General features: G+C 33.9%; 1 protein-coding gene across 3 annotated transcripts in view; it reads left to right on the top strand.

Annotated features, from left to right (window-relative positions):
* The window catches only part of LOC136025202 (dopamine receptor 2-like), an 84,650-nt gene extending 67,598 nt beyond the window's left edge, over positions 1-17,052 (top strand). For all 3 annotated transcript variants that reach the window (XM_065701005.1, XM_065701003.1, XM_065701004.1), the window contains exons 3-4: positions 2,376-2,460; positions 16,795-17,052. In XM_065701005.1, coding sequence (XP_065557077.1) covers positions 2,376-2,460; positions 16,795-16,848 — 139 coding nt within the window. In that variant the 3' untranslated portion in view covers positions 16,849-17,052. The remainder of the gene's footprint in view (positions 1-2,375; positions 2,461-16,794) is intronic.
* Positions 17,053-18,021: the final 969 nt, after the last annotated feature.

Genomic DNA, 18,021 nt, shown 5'->3' with positions numbered 1-18,021 from the left:
CACGCTTAAGACGGCCAGAAATTACTAGCAAAGAATAAATTCAACCCAAAAAGAGCAGAAATTATGAAAAATAATCATATCAAACATAAAGATAAAAATATATGTAGAACAAAAACAAATCCTGAGACGAGCAAAAATTAAAGTGAAAATTCAATTTAAAACAAACAAAATAGTTTGTTTTAATTTCTCCAAATATAAGAAATAAACTGATAATCAAAGTTGAAGGAAAGAACTTTGAAAATAAACTGAATGTTTACTAAATAACTATATTAATTCCATGGAATTTTGGCTATTCAATATCTTATTTAACTGTAATATTTTTCTAGTATTATAAATTCAAAAAGATGATATCAGTAAAGCACTAGTGACGTAATAGGCTTCATAATTTTATAAAAATAGGGGGGACAAACAATAGCCAACATCGTCTTTGTAGTAATTAAATAAAAAACTAAGTTTTTTCAACTATAATTAAGGAGCAACATAAAAAATCTGATAAATGAAAATAAAGTCATATGGTTTTTTTAAGCCATTTTTGACAAGAAATTGTTTGTCATGAAGAGAGGACTGCAATAATAGTCATAATAGTCACTTTTAAAAAAGATCTCTTACCAATTAAAACCACAGTGAAATAAAAAGAGGCCATGTAATTGAAGCAAGGATTAAAGCAATGTATAGAGGCAAATAGATAGGCCTTGAAACAGGGGGAAAATGAAACAAGGAGAAAATCGGTATATTTCCCCGACCTATATTTTATGATGACTGTGGTTCCCATGGATGAAGTGAAAAATATGATTTGTTGAGACAGGGAACAATCTAGATTTCCATGCATAGGTCATAATCATTGAAATTGCTTTTAAGGTCGGCATTCTATGTAAATGTACGTTACTATCCCCCTTATATTTCCAACAGAGTGCGCTAATATCATAAATTTTGTTTGGGAAACTACCAGACTTATTAGTAAAAAATGACGAAAACTAAATTTTTAAAACACAATCCGTAGAGACACTTTAAGTTTTCATTTCTTGAACTTTATTTTAGAGGTGTGTAAATAAAGTGACATCAAACATGGTCTTTGATTTTAGTATTTTCGATTTTGAATAGATGAATATACCACTATTATCTAAACATAGAAATTATATGGTTAATCACTGAATATTGTATGTTTTAGCCAATTGGCTATAATATAAGGCACATTGATGAAACGTCAACAAATCAATAAATGTCAAAAAATTTATGGAATAAGATAATGAGTAAAGTTCATTGGCATTTTTAGATTCAGTAATTTCTTGTAAATTTTGATGATTTTACCCTCTTGTCAAAGGGGTAGGACCATAAAACAAATCTGATAATAAATACACGTAATTGGTTGCATTTTGGATGTTTTAATTTGTCTGAAAATTTTAAATTAAAAAAAAACACCTCATTTGGAAAAAATGTTTACATGGCGTTTTTAAAGAAAATTGGGAGATAGATGTCGCTTTAACAATAAAATTAAAGATTATATCAACTGCAGCACACATTTTGCTAAAATCAAACATTTCGTGGCAACGAACTGTGGTAAGGAGGCGAGCCGGCTCAATACCAACCAAAACTCTGAAAAATGGAAGTTTGATACCAATAGTTACATAAAATCACATTTTAATGTTGATTTTAAACATATGAATTTCATCAAGATTAGTCTCACCTATCAAAAGTTACAAGCCTGAGAAAATTTGTCTCATTTTGGAAAATTGGGAGAAACGCCCCCTGAAAGTCATACAATCTTAACAAAAATCACACCCTCAGATTCAGCGTATCAGAGAACCTTTTGCAGAAGTTTCTAGCTTCTATCTACAAAAATGTGGAATTTCACATTTTTGCCAGAAGACAGATCACGGATGTGTGTTTATTTGTTTTTTTTAGTCCCCCCCAGGGGTGATCGTATCGACCCAGTGGTCCTAGAATGTCGGGAGAGGAATCATTCTAACGTAAATTAAAAGTTCTAGTGCCCTTTTTAAGTTGCCAAAAAATTGGAGGCACCTAGGCCTCCTCCCCCGCTTATTTTTTCCCAAAAGTCACCGAATCAAAATTCTGAGATAGCCATCTTGGTCACCATAGTTGTAAAACCTAATAACTATGTCTTTGGGGACATCTTAGTCCCCAAAAGTCCCAGAAACATTCGGTCACCTAGCGTTGCCAAGCTTTTTGCTTTCAAACCCATAAAGATAATGTTTTGTACAGAATTAGCTCTAATTATAAGTGGCTTATTGTTATATAAATCATAAATGTCACAAAAATAAAATAGACATATCTAACTATAGACTATCCTCAAGCAAAAAGGAATCATTTAAAGGACAATGATATACAAGTATCTAAATTATTCATCTGTTTTTCAGGGCTTTTGGAAGAATACTGTGTGGTTGCTTTAACTTTGCTTGCGAGCGAAAGAGACCGTCAACAGTGTACCGGACCCAATGCAGGGTAAGATTTTAGGGCATTGTATTCACAAATACGCTTGTAAGTGCAAACTCTACTAATTCTAACAAAGTGAAAGTTTTCCAAATATCGAACATAAATTAAAGTAGGCTACCACTCTTATCGGACCTAGATTTTGAGAAAGATTAATACTTAAAAAATTTTCCAAAAAGAAAGTTTTTAAAGAAAAGTAAAGAATCATGTTAAAATCGAGAAAAGAAGAAACAAAGCCCTATAATCAAACAGTTCATGATAACAAACGGTAATTAAAGGGTGGCTTGGCTCAATAGTAGCCAAAACTCTAAAGTACAGAATTTTTATAACAATAGATACAGCAAAAGAATTGGTTTTATATGCTGATTCCAATATATAAGATTCTTTAAGTTTGACGTTGCCCATCTAAAGCTACCAGCCTGAAAAAATTAGTCTGATTCTCAAAAAAGTAGGTAAACGTCAATCAAAAGTCAAGGAAAGGTATTTAAAATAACATCATGAGATTCAGTCTATCAAAAAACCTTACTGTATAGGTTCCAAGCTCCCATCTCTTTGTATTTTTTTTTTTCAGAAAAAAGATCACGGATGCGTGTTTATCTGTCTTTTTCTGTTTTTGTTTTCTTTTGTTCCTCCCAGGAGTAATCGTATCAAACCAACAGTCCTAGAAAATCAAGAAATAGCTCTTTTGGGCAGAAATGAATTGTTCTAGTGCCCTTTTAAAGTCACCAATTTTTTGTGGGGGGGGGCCTATCTACTGGGAGAAAATTCTACTGGGAGGGAAGTTTCAAGGGGTCAACTTTACAAAAAAAATGTGTACTTATGGAATTTGCCAGAATTCACAAACGGAAATCGCTTTATTTGTTCTACTTTATCTTTGGTGACTCTGTTTTAAATGTTGAGATATTTAGGGAGAATTGTCTGGAGGAAACTCTCAGTAAGTTTGGAATTCTCTGGGGTATTTTTCCGTGGCGGTGATTTTCCACGAGATATTTCCTCGATTTGGGAATTTTTCGTGGGAGAAACTTTCCACTGAAGGGGGGGATTTCCTTGTTTTTTTTTTCAAAGGAATTCATGCTAACTGAAAATCAGATGAATGAATCGTCTACAAGGAATTGGGGGGGGGGGAAATTTGCAGTGAGGAAATTCGCATTGACCGGACATAATTTCCCAGGAGGGAAGCAACTTACATGGAAATTGCTTTTTATGGAGAATTTTTTTTTGGGGGGGGCGGGAACTTTCCGTGGAAGAGGAGGTAGATTTTCGGGCATAATTTGAATAATGATCAGAAATTAAATGAAGAAGAAAGGTTTTTTCAAACTGAAAGTAAGGAGCAACATTAAAATAAAATAAAAAGATATCTCCACATAAGAAAGAGATTTCCCCTCCCCCTCCCCTTCAATAACCTGCTCTCTGCACCATAGTTTGACCTTCCGTACCAGTTCTTTAACAGCGAATCCTGAAACACAAGGGCGGTTTAGTTAAAATCAGAAGCTGAATTAAAAGCATTAAAAAACTTTAGCGTGAAGAGAGGGGCATTGAAGAGGGGACAGTCATCTTCTTATACGTAATAATTCCTGTTCAGTTTAAGTTTTAATGTTACTCTTTACTTTCATTTGAAAATGTATTTTCTTCTAAATAACTCATACTTCAAACGATCAGAAATTACTATCATAGGCAGCACAATAGCTCTTCCTAAGCAAATAACGATGTTAGCACAATGTTTTTTTGTTGTTTTTTTGGTTTGTTTTAGACAAGGGCACTTTTTATAGAAGGAGTTGTCGTAGAGAACTTCTAAAAAGGCTCTTTAGATTGGGAATTGAAAGTTCTAGCGCCTTTTTAATAGTCAAAAGTGATTAGAGGGCAACTAGTACCCCCACGCCCTAAATTTCCCCAAACACATCCAATAAAAATTTTGAGATAAGAATTTGCTCAGCATATTTAAAAACTCCAGTAGTTATATCTTTGGGAATAACAACTTCCCTTCCCACACGACCCTCGGGCCAATGACTATGAGTTATACTAGTGGCTCATTTAACATTTAAGACTTTTATGGAAAGGGTGGCCGTGCAAACTTTGGATATGGCTCATTCAATTGGAAATAAGAAGCCCTAGTGTACTTTTAAGAATCAAAAGCGGTCGAGTGGTGACTATACCCCCCTTCACTTGCTTCTTCTTTTTCTTAACTGAAGTTTTGAGGCAGCTATTGTTTAAAATAGCCTAAAGATCGTTTAACAAGAACACGGGAACACGGGAAAAATCCCCGGATCTCTGGGGAAACGGTTTTAAGCTATGCCTGTGGATTATGCGGTTTTTATGGAATGGGTGGTCGTATTAACATAGGATAAGGCTCATTTGATTGGAAATCAGAAGTTGTAATGCCCTGTTTAATATTCAAAAGTTTTTTGAGGCAACCAGCCTCTCTGAGAGGCATGGGGGTTGTCAGCCATACTCATGTTAATTTCTGATCGTTTCGAGTTTGAATCAGTTATTAATTGTAGTCTCTGTTCGTAAGAACTCATAATTTAGCTTGCTATTTGTATGTCGGAAAACTTTTTCAGCAATTTTCAACCATAAACACCCTTTTGAAAACCTTGAAATAAATAATACTGTTTAATTTAGTTTTATACTTCCTCGAGTTGACTTGAAAAATAAAACTTATTATCATTCCCGAAACATTCTATCTATGCTCTGTTACAATCTGGATGTATTTACACTCTTTTGATTTAGTTAAATTGCCAACTTAACACCTTCAGTAGTTCCTGGGAAATTGCTGAGATGTCGCATTGGTAATCAGCATGCACACCGTAACTTTTGATTTTGTTTTAAAGCAACATTTTGTTTTAAAGCATAATGGGGAAATTGCATAACTGCGGAGGGTTGATATCCTAAGAGACATAATTGCTAGACCGCTCAACTATACTGAACAAAATGGCTGTCTCGAAGTCTTTAACAATGCTTGTCCGCGGGGGAGTTATAAAAAATAAAATCCTTAAAGCAAAAAGATTACTTGGCCACGACACCACTAATACCACCACAGAATATCATAGAATATCATACCAGCAAAATATCAACAAAGAATATCATATATTATACTTTTCCTCCGGGAACATTATATCAACAAAAACCCCACCATAGATAAATAAATGAATCAAAACTCATATTTAGAAAAGGCACTTCCTTAATGACTTTTTCGAATATATTGGGATCTCCAATAATTTTAATATCACTAGTAAAATTGTTCCATTTCCGTGTATCTCTAGAAAAAAACTGGAGAACATGAACGAGAAGAAATACCTCTAGGTACATAAAAATTAACACTACCTCTCGTATCGTGAGAATGAACAATATACCTAATGAACAGTAAATCACCAAAAACAACGAGCCTAAATATTTTGCTGCAGTCCAAAAATAAACAAAAATACGTAGATTTCACGAAGGCCTGCAGCCGGCAAAATCCAAAGTTGGGTAAATTTTTTGAACAGACTTTCATTGAGATATGCTTGCTAAAATCCTTACTGCATGATTTTGTACAACTCTTATCGGTTTTAGGATAGAAGAAAAAGTAAAGAGCCAAATAAGCCACAATACACCGCAATACGTAATAAAGTATATATGCGTGCGTTAATGAAAAAATAAAGATGGTGAAGCACAGATTTAGGAAAACAATGTTGGAATTTCTTTATTATAGCTAAATTTCTTGCCAGAATTTGGCTAGTTAAACTTAAATGTTGCTTAAAATAAGGAGTGTCATATGTTACAGCCCAAGGTGTTTCAAAGACGCAGTCCGTTTCATAACGCTATTGGACATATCCAGTTCCTTGATCCATGGGTAATAGTCCGGTGATCCCGAGAAACTAATAAAGTTAGACTTAACCATGTTAATACTTTGTTCATTTACCCTCAGCCATGCTTGAGTTCTATTAACTAATTCCTTCATGGAAATTTCCAGAAGCTCCGCTATCTTAGCTGTGCTAATGGCTGTTGTCATCAGCAAAAAGTGAAACTGTTTCATTAGTCGGGTTTAGCGTTAGTTCATTTATTTTGTGGCAAAAATTATTCAGACATTTTGGTAGATCATTAGTAAATATCAAGAATAATATAGGACCAAGAACTGATCTTTGCAGAACACCTATTTCAATTCACTTTTCTGAAGAAGAATAGTTTAGTTGGACATACTGATAAGGACTATTGAAAAAATTTTAAAAAAGATGTTTCCCTCAAACCATACAGCTTACAATTTTTAAGCAGAAGTTAATGTCTACAATGCCGAAAGCTTTTATCGGATCTAATAATACAGCATCTACTTTAAAACCCTTATCTAGTACATCATTAATAATAGCTGTCAAACAAACCATCGCCCTTTCCGTTGTCCTTTTTCTAGGGAACGCAAATTGCGGCCCTACCAATAACTTACGATCCTCCAAAAAAACTCATCATTCTAATGCCAAAAAACTTTTGTAATACACAGGAAATGATAAGTAAAATAGATATCGGTCTATAGTTTCCTGGGACATTTTGAATAAAACCCTTATGAATTTGGGTTACACGTGCAACTTTAAACAATCTGGAAAATCTCCTTGGCGAAAACACTAATTAATTAATCCACCTAAAACCTCAGATATAACAGAGAAAATACATTTAAATGTTCTTAAGGTAATATGATCGGTACCAGATGAATTACTACACAATCCATTTTTTTTTTATTTCATCAACTGTTTCAATTGCTACGATCAGGTACAACTGACATAGCTAGATTCAGACCAATGCTCCAAAATAACTCTGAAATTTATTATATATATTTTTTTCAAACTTCAACGTGTCTCACATTTCACTAATTAATTCATCAGGTATACTAATTATTTTTAAGCTAATTACATCTTTTATTAGTCAACAGGTTTCTTAGAGCATCCTTTGACCTCCTTAAACATTTTCTCAAAATATTTCTTTCTTTCATTTCTTAAAATTTTATTCAAGTTATTTCGATAAATTTTATATAATTCCTTATTTTCTTGTGTCAGGTTAATTATTTGAGCTCTAAAGAATTTACCTCTTACACTTATTTGCTTCAAAACCACAAGACTAATCCAAGGTTTCTTACTTGAATGTTTTCTATTGAACGGTTTCAATGTGACTACTAGACTTATCAAGCTGTAACTTTTCATAAAAGAAAACATACCTCGAATTTACTTCTTGGACTTCGCCAAGAACCTCATGCCGATCTACCCTTTCTACATCATTTTGAACCATCGTATTTTGGTTAATCACTGGAACCCTTGATTTTTTGCCCTTTAGCCTCTTTTGCTGCAGTTCTAAAGCTAGCTACAATTCCAAAATGGTCAGATACATCTTTGATATTGACCCTGGGAAGGCTCAAGGGCACATTAGAAAGGATATTATCTAGAAGCATGGCTGATGTTCTCGTAATTCTTGTGCGGATGTTTATTCAAGAATGAAATCAATTAGATAAACTTCTGTTAATAAATTCAGTGCTAGCAGATGACTGAATTTTAAGGCCGATATTGAAATCCCCTATTGAAAACATGGCATGGATTTAATCGGGAATTTCATTAGTTGTTCTTCAGATAGGTCTATAAAATGATTAAGCAGGCTCTGTGGAGGTCTATATACTCAATAATACAAAAGTTCAGATTCTCTCAAGTAACATACAGAACAAAACACTCGCAAACTTTTTCTCTATGTTCTGTGAGATCTTCTCTTATCGATGCCTTATACTCAGCCATGATTTAAGCTGCAAGGCCTCCATGTTGCTAATAGTCTCGATTTCATACACATAAATTGTAACGAGGGATATCTAGCAATAGCAAGTCATTATCTTTTAACTGCGTCTCAGCTAAAGTGATCTACTGAAAGATATTAACATTTATTAGCTCCAATAAAAAAATTTGCGCACACTTCAGACCCTAACAATTCAAATGAAAAATACTAAGGCCAAAGTGGCCCTTATCACAAAACAAAGGTAGTGTACGCTTCTTAAAAATTTACCTTGATGGCTCATTTATGAAAATTTCAGTAGCATTAATGTCTAAATTTCTATTTATCATTTCATTAAAATGGCTGGAAAAATCAACCCTTCCACTTTCAAGTTGCATGACATTACAGTTCCCCGAAGGAAAAACAATAAATCTAATCATTATCATAAAAATTTGATGCATATGATGATATAGGGTTGCGGCGGCAGAAAAATCATTATTAACTAAGCATATATCTAGACCTAGATTAATACAAAAGGAATAACAAAACACATTAATGAATGCTTTATGGCAAAGCAAAAACATTCAAAAGGACATCAGCCCGCTACCCCTCACTCAAAGAATTTTCTCATTAACAAAACATTAAAATTATTTACTTACAAATAAAAACCAAGCGAAAAAGAGAAGATAATTAATCCGTAAGTAAATTTAATACATTCAATAAACCACTCATTTCTCAGTATCTCTGGAAGCTATGAAGGGGGCAGGCTTATTTGCTAGTTCCTCAATCCATTCGTAACACGTAAACTTCACTTTTATACCATCCGGACCTTCAAACTGAAGATATGGTGGAACTGTGTTTGATACCGATGAAATGATACCCATCGATTAAGACACAATTTTATGTCAAATAATTTTTTTTTGCCTCTCTCACAGAAAATGCGGTATCATAACTCAGATAAATGTCTACCTGGTTTTCTACTTTTCTTCCTTTAAGCTTCTTCCCATTTTTAAGTATTTCAATCTTGTTTTGACGGTTTTCTACATTAACCTTAAAATATTTCTCATCCTTTTTATTGTAACAACTGTACAATGATGTGTCACTGGTAAAATTAGTCCATCCATACATATCTCAGTAAACATGTAAGGAATTGACACTTTCTCTCAAATCTAATTTTGAAAACAGTGAAAAACTTTAGCGCAAATAGCGGGGCGTTGAGGAGGGAACAGCCCCTTCCATATACGGAGTAATTTCTGTTCGTTTTAAGTTTTAATGTCGCTCCTTAATTTCAGTTAAAAAACCTTGTTTTTTTCTACTGAAGTTCTGAGCGTTTTTGAATTAATGCATGTTCTGATTTTGGCTCTCCGCACATGAATACTTAGAACGAAATTTGCATATTTTTGGGGCTAAATAGATTTTTCTTAGTTTTGATTTGACGATTTCGATAAAAAAAAAGGAGTGGGAGAGGATGCTTAGTTGCCCCTCAATCTTTTGGTGTGTTAAAAAGGCAACTAGAACTTTTAATTTCTTACGAACGTTTTTATTAATAAAAAATTTACGTGACTTCCGAATAAACTTTCATAACGAACTTCTATATTTGTATGTTTTTATTACATAGATGAGGGAGTTATCCCCCTCTTTAATACCTTGCTCTTTTACACTAAACCTTAAATTTTGTCAAAATTCCTTAAGAATGACTTCTGAATCACAAAGGCTGTTGAAGAAATAGTCGAAACTAATAAAATACTTTAGCGTAAAGAGCAGGTATTTAGGAGGAGATGAACCCCTCATATGTGTAATAATTTTTACTCGTTTCGTTTTAATGCTGCTCCTTACTTTCAGTTGAAAAAACTTTTTCATATTTATCCTTTCATTATTTTTTTGTTTTAAATAATATTAGAAAATCCTGCACCCCATTCAAGGAAATTTTCTTCTCCTATGATAAATTCCTCCATGGAAAGATCCTTCTATTTAACCCCTCCCTGCAACCCCCTCCCTATCCAAGAAAAAAATTCCCCTAAAAACATCTGTACGCTCCCCAATAACCATTACTATATGTAAACACTGGTTAAAGTTTGTAACTTGTAGTCCCTCCCCCGGGAACTTTGAGGGAGTAAGTCGTCCCCAAAGACACAGTTATTAGATTATTCGACTATGCTGAACAAAATGGCTATCTCAGAATTTTGACCCGTTGACTTTGGGAAAAAAAGAGCTTGGGAAGGGTCTATGTGCCCTCCAATATTTAGGTCACTTAAAAAGGGCACTAGAACTTCCAATTTTCGTACAATAAGTCCTCTCGCATATTCTATGACCACTGGGTCGATACGATCACCCTGGAAAAAAAAATAAACACTAACCGTGATCGGCCTTCTGGCAAAAATACGAAATTCCACATTTTTGTAGATAGGAGCTTGAAAATTCTACAGTAGGGTTCTATGATACGATGATTACGATGGTGTGATTTTCGTTAAGATTTTGTGACTTTTAAAGGGTGTTTTCCCCTATTTTCCAAATTGAGGTGAGTTTTCTCAGGCTCATAATTTTTGATAAGTAAGACTAAATTTGATGAAACTTTATTTTAAATCTTCATAAAAATCTGATTCTTTTGATGTATTTATTAGTATCGAAATTCCATTTTTTAAAGTTTCGTTTACTATTGAACCGGATCGCTCCTTACCACAGTTCGTTACCACGAACTGTTTGATAGAGTGGAAAGTTTTTGCTGTATCACAGCATACAGATAATTTAGCAATAATCAATCTTCATTCATTTCATTACATCATTCGTGAAGTAGGCAATAGCAAGCAGTACGGTCTTAACCGTTTGGACAAAGAATCATGCCGGTTGTTTTCTCTTTTTTTAGCAAATAAATAGCATATCAATATCATATTCAAATAATAAAATTTGAAATTTGAAGCCTTATGACGTAAGAAGCAAGTAATGACTTATTTTCACTAAAAGCATAATTTAATTTGAATCTAGAAATAGTTCAGTCCAATTACAAGTCCCTAGAAACTTTAATTTCAGAGTCAGCTCTAATGTATTTCAAGTTTCCTGTCAACACGAGCGAATCGCAAGCTGAAGTATCATTCCCAAGGATCATCTAGAATACAACACCAGTACTTTGTAATCAAATAATAAAAGTCATTGGAAAGCCGCAAAATATTAAAAAGAAGAATTTAATTATTCATGTAAGGATAGAAAGCTTTGGTCTGGCTTTATTAGTTTCTCTTGACAATTCTACATATTCAGATTCCCCATATTTTGTTTCAACAATTTATCCTTCTTTAATCTCGGGCTCCCCAGAGAAAAAGAGGAAAGCTCAGTTTTTAATTGAAAACTTGAAAAAAATGATTAATGATTCTCATTCAAAGATATTTTGAATCAGTAACAAGAATTCTACTACAAAAGCCAAAATTTCCGGGGAATTAAGCTTAAAAGAAAGGAAACTGAGAAATCAGGCACAAAAAATACTTTGATTTATGCAAGATTATTAAATACCTAGCTATCGGAAAGTTTATGCCAATTGGGATTGTAGAAAGTCCGGGTTGAGATAGAATTCATTACCAAGCCTTGTAAGTCATTTGCCCAAGGAATAACAGCATTGATAATTTGAAGAATGTGAAGAAACTAGGAAGAGATTTCAATTATTTTACTAACTAGGACTTTGAATAAGCGTTTAATAGCTATGTTTTACTTATATATCTGTTTACTTTCAATCGAGAGCATCAGCTTCTTTTACTATTCTTGAGCCCTGTTATTGGCTGTCACGCCTTTACAAACTTGAGATTTCAATCAAATTTAGCTAATTATGGTAAAATGAATATGTTCAATCATCAATTATTCTTTTTTTCATTTCCAAAGTTAAAAAACTTGAAAATTTTGGAACGGAAGACAAGGGGGGTAGAAATAAGTGACTTTTTAAAAACGTTCTACTCCTTCAAATTTTTTTGAAGCGTTTAGCCTACTGTTCCTATATTTTTGGTCTTCTTTTAAAAAAGGGGAATATTTAGTCGCAGTCCCCGATCCTCAGCTAGGTAAAGGTTGCAATAGGGTATTAAGTGACACTATGTGCATCTGGGATATCCAAAGGGCGTATGTGCAATATCTTGAAAACGAACAAGGGTATTAGCTTAAAATTTTAATAGCCACTTTTACTGCTACTGCGAAAACAACTACTTGCGACTCCGTTGTCGACTACTTGTGACTGTAACTATTTGCAACTGTGACTGCTTGCAACTTTGACTATGACTACTTACGACTCCGGCCACTTGCGGATACGACTACTTGTGACTATGGCTATGACTACTTGTGACATCAACTAATACTACTTGGGACTACTTTCGTGCTATGAGTCTCCCTCCCCAAATGTTTTTGGTTGCTCGGTAAAAAAAAAATGAGTCGGTAAAATCGTGGCGCAAAGCCCACGATTTTTCCGACGATTAAGCAAAGATTACAATTATACTAGCGTGACATCTATTCAAAATCATCGTCTTCGTCGTTAAACACATTGGTTTTACCGACACATACCGTGATTTTACAGATGGTGCCAAAGTTTTCCATTCGGTTAAATAAAGAACATGAAAGCATTGATGTGACTTATACCGAAATCTCAACCTTGGTCGGTTAAAACTGCTGTTTTACCGACTCGTGAAGTGATTTTACGGATGGTGCCACAATATTCCATTCGTTCAAATAAAAAACCTTAATATATTGACACTACATCAACTGAAATTTTAATCTAGGTCGGTAATTACAACAGTTGTAACGACTCATGTTGTGACTTCACAGAGAATAACAAATGTTATACTTGTTTCCTCTCTATATTTTCAATTGTTAAATTCTATGACTTTACTGATGGTGCCAAGATTTTACATTGGGTTAAATTAAGAACATGAAAATGCTGACATGAAATATGGCAAAAACCCGATCTTGTTCGGTATTAAATAAAAAAAAACAAGTTTTTTTAACTGAAAGTAAGGAGCGACATTAAAACTTAAAACGGACAGAAATTACTTCGTATATGAAAGGGGCTAGTCCCTCCTCAACGCCCCGCTCTTTTTGCTAAAGTTTGACACGTTCTCTCAACTCTACTTTTTAAAACAGTAAAAAAATTTAGCGTAGAGAGCGGGGCGTTGAGGAACTTTCGTATTCGTATGTTTTTATTACGTATATGACGGGGTTTACCCCTTCAGCAGTACCTCGCTCTTTACAACAAAGCTTGAGTTTTGTCCCAATTCCTTAAGAATGACCCCTGAATCACAGAGGCCGCAGAATAAATAGTTGAAATTACTAAAAATACTTTAGCGTAAAGAGTGAGGTATTGAGGAAGGGACGAATCCCCCTATATGCGTAGTAATTTTTGTTCGTTTTAATGCTGCTCCTTACTTTCAGATGAAAACACTTTTTCATATTTATTTTTCTATTGTTTTTTTTAAATAATGCTAGGAAATCCTGCGCTCCCTTCATGCAATTTTTTTTCCCCCATGACAAATTACTCCATGGAAAATTCCACCAACATATCCCCCTCTTCTCAACAACTTCCCCCCCCCCAACCAAAAAATCCCTCTGAAAACGTCTGTACACTTCCCAATAACCATTACTATATGTAAGCACAGGTCAAAGTTTGTAACTTGTAGCCCCTCCCACGGGGACTGTTGGGGAGTAAGTCGTCCTCAAAGACATAGTTACAAGGTTTTTCGACTGCGCTGAATAAAATGGCTATCTCAGAATTTTGATCCGACGACTTTGGGAAAATGATTAGCGTGGGAGAGGGCCTAGGTGCCCTCCAATTTTTTGGTCACTTTAAAAGGGAACTAGAACTTTTTATTTCCATTAGAATGCAACTCTTGCAACATTCTAGGACCACTGGGTCGATACGATCACCCCTGGGGAAAAAAAAAAAAAAAAAAAAAAAAAAAGCAAACAAACAAATAAACACGCATCCGTGATCTGCCTTCTGGCAAAAAATACAAAATTCCACATTTTTATCGATAGGAGCTTTTAGGGGGTGTTTCCCCCTATTTTCTAAAATAAAGCAAATTTTCTCAGGTTCGTAACTTTTGATGGCTAAGACTAAACTTGATTAAACTTATATGTTTAAAATCAGCATTAAAATGCGATTCTTTTGATGTAGCTATTGCTAACAAAATTCCGTTCTTTAGAGTTTTGGTTACTATTGAGGCGGGTCACTCCTTACTACAGTTTGTTACCACGAACTGTTTGAAATGTAGCGTTTTACCGAGTCGTGTAGTGATATTGATAGCACCCAATTTTCTATTCGGTTAAAAAAAGAACACGAAAATAATAACATGACATCTATCAAACTATCCTTCTTGGTCCGTAAATACAGTGGTTTTACCAACTCATAAACTGCTTTTTGCAAGATATGAATTTATGGATGGTGTCATAATTGTTCCTTCTGTTAATAAAGAAGATGAAAATACGGACATGACATCTTCCAAAGTTCTGATCTTAGAAGCAAGACAATATAACAAAAAATTACAGTAAACAACGAACTCTAGTCAATAGTACCAAGAATATAATAATGTACAAACCAAGCATGTAGTAGAGAGCGAACCTAGAAAAGAACAAACCAAGAAAATATTAAAGAATAGACAAAGAATACAGTAAAAAAATAACCAAAAGTATAGCAAAGAACAGACAAACAACCAAATTATGGTTAAAAATGAACTCTAGCCCACAGTAACTAGCATATTAAATTAAAATGATAATAAAGAATTAACTCTAGCCTATACTAGCTGGACAATTATTAGTAATAATAGCACACACAAGATCTATTATACATTTGATTTTTTAGCTGGATATGGTAAAGAACGAATCCCAGTTGCCACTGAGGTAATCGTATAGCTTTGGTATATCGTCATTTATGGTTCATTTGAGGCAAGGATATATGGCAAAACACATTGAATGTATTAGATTTCGTCAGAGATAATATAACACACATAATTTATTATCCTTTTGATTTATTTTATGGATATGGTAAAGAGCGAGTTCCATTTGCTACGAACGTCATCACATAGCTTTAGTGTATCGTCATTAAAGTTTTATTTGAGGCAAGGATATATAATGAAACCCATTGGACGTATTGGATTCTGTTAGAGATAATATCTCACACAGAATTTATCATACTTCTGTTTTCTGGTTAGATGTGATACGAAACGGACCCCAGTTACCTCTGACAGATATTTGCTAATTTTCCCATTTTTTGTCTAATCAATGAATTTTTCTTTCAGCCTTAAGCCCTATAAAGAGCATAAAGTTTTGTTACAGTCATGCACTTTATTTGCGTCTTGGGTGCAACAACGTCAAATCAAACAACCAATAATCAAGTAATTATCAAATATTATGTTTCAATCAGTAAGGCAAGCCAAGTGGTTCAGAAGTCAGACTCAATATCTGGTCCCTCGTGGGTTCCATTCCCACGTTTGACGATTACTCAACTTCCTAATTTTGTAAAGGGATTTTATGTTGTACATGTGTATTCTCGCCAAACAAACTCAAGTATAATAGCTATTTTAAATACACAATGTTTCAAAAATTAAAAATAACAAGCTGCTCTTAGCAGTAAGGATATTTAATAACTGACTATTAATAACGAATAAATTTACGTATATGTATATTACTATGGACCGTGGATCGTTCTTTACTAGTTTAATTAATAGGACAAAAAGAACTCTTACAAATAAGTCCTCGGTGACAAAGCATACAATTCAGATTTAGTATACACCAATTTTTTATTCCAGTACATGAATAGTTAACGTTAGCGTTTATTATTATAAGGTAAACCTGATATTATTAATCCTAACATGAAATAGTGTTGAGCTAAATAAGGATCCATGTAACAAGTAGCAAGAAATTAGCGGGAAATTAGCGTAGCACCCGTGCCATATTATGGTGATACTTGTCAATAAAATTGAAACCACACACGGCCACAGCCCCAATCACGGTTTCTTGAGTTAAACAATGTTAATTTTCAAGCATTATATTACGATTACCTAATGAGAATCAAGATTTAAGGCAAAATCTTTTTAAACTATTAAATATGGAAGCTTGGAACAGAAGTTTTCTCTTATATGATGAATGTTCGTGCTAAACACACAAACATAGAGTATTAAGGCATAGTTTGGGACAAGTTAGTGCTGAGAAAACCTTTTCAGACAAAGTTCTTTTCATTTCAATTTTCTGCTTTTGCATTACAAGTGCGACGTTAAAGTCAAGGAAAAATATGTCATTCATTAATATTGACTTTTTTCGACTGGTATGAATATGGTGCGGCTCAGGATTGACTGTACTGATCAAAAGCTATCTGGGACTCACCTAGAAGGTTGAACAAGGTAGTTTTCATTTCAAGGATGTCTGACAAGCTTCACGTCTCAATATAAATAAATGTTCTTGGTAATAATATTGCGTCATTTGTAGATCTCGTTTTTTTTTAGTGTTGCCTCAGAAATGTTTCTTAAGAAATAGTTACTGAGTAACATGGTCCTTGAGTTCTCATGGTCTGGCTATCCAATCGAGATAAATTCCTGGCATTGGGCTGCATTAATGTTGCACATAATAATTAGCAGTACTTTACCTACATCAAAAACCTTATATGCCTCTGCATTTCAGGGGGATCATCCAGGAGCTGTACGCGAGTGGTCATCATCAGGAGAAGGACGTTGAAGTTTACAAGTACTCCTTATGAAAGACTTAACCCATATGGAATTCTTAACGTCCTTTCCAAGTTGATGCTAATTAATGATTTTGGCAGGATCTCAAAAATGAGGAAAGCAGGATTTAATGTATATGAAAAATCCTGTAAGAGTGCAAAGAAAATGCATACGCTTTTGTATGACAAAAGTTTATTAATAAACAAATTTTACATTACTAATTACTTACAAACAATTCTAAGCAACATTTTGACAAAATGAATAATGCTTTGACTGGCTTTGTGTCCTATCTTCAAGTGATTTCATATTTTTCTGTTTCGTTACCGTTAATTTCTTTCTATTTGCATCCCATACAGATACATCTATGAATTGACTTTGAGTCCCACAATGATGAACCATAAAGTTCAATTTACTGTCGGAAACTACAATCAATCTACAAAGTACAACTACAAGCTACAAACGTGAACTACAAAGAAACATACAGAAAAGGGATAAATTTGTATTGAAAGTAAAGTGATGAGGGATTATCGGAGAAAAAAAATATTTCACTAAATTAAAAAATATGTTGCGCATTATTGAAAGACAGAAAATTTGCTTTGAAAATGGAATTCAGCCAAAGAAATTTAATATTAAAATCACGGTGAGGTAACTCCTTAAATTTTTGAGTTCTGTAAGGCTCTTCTTAAGTAGAGCATGTTTTGACGCTAGAATGAATATTTTGATTTGTTTAACTTACGATATAGTAAAAATTGCAATAAAACCGTAGTAGTTAGATAGGATAACTTAACCTTTTGCTATTACAAGCCTGGTATTTCATTATCATAAGCAGCGCAATAGTGATGTGTAACAAAGAGCAATATTGGCACAATGCTTTTGTTTTATTGTTTGTTTTTGGTTTTTTTTTTTGACCAGGGTGTATAGAAGGATTTGTAATAGAAACTTCAAAACGGGCTAATTCAGTTGCAATCTATTCCTATTTTCAATAGTCAAAAGTAATTGGGGGTCAACCAAAACTATCCCTCCCCAAAAAAAGGCAACATTTTCAGATATCCGTTTTGTTCAGCATAATGAAAAGGTCAAGAAATTATGTCTTAGAGGATGAGACCCCCCAGCCCTCAGGGCAAGGGTTGTAAGTTATACCTTGAGGGCATATATATTTTTATAGAAAGGGTAGTCGTATAAGCTT

Source organism: Artemia franciscana, chromosome 3, assembly GCF_032884065.1.
Source record: "Artemia franciscana chromosome 3, ASM3288406v1, whole genome shotgun sequence".
In the NCBI taxonomy this organism is placed as follows: domain Eukaryota; kingdom Metazoa; phylum Arthropoda; class Branchiopoda; order Anostraca; family Artemiidae; genus Artemia; species Artemia franciscana.
Note: the sequence above shows the minus strand (reverse complement) of the source record. Positions and strands in the feature narration are given on the sequence as shown.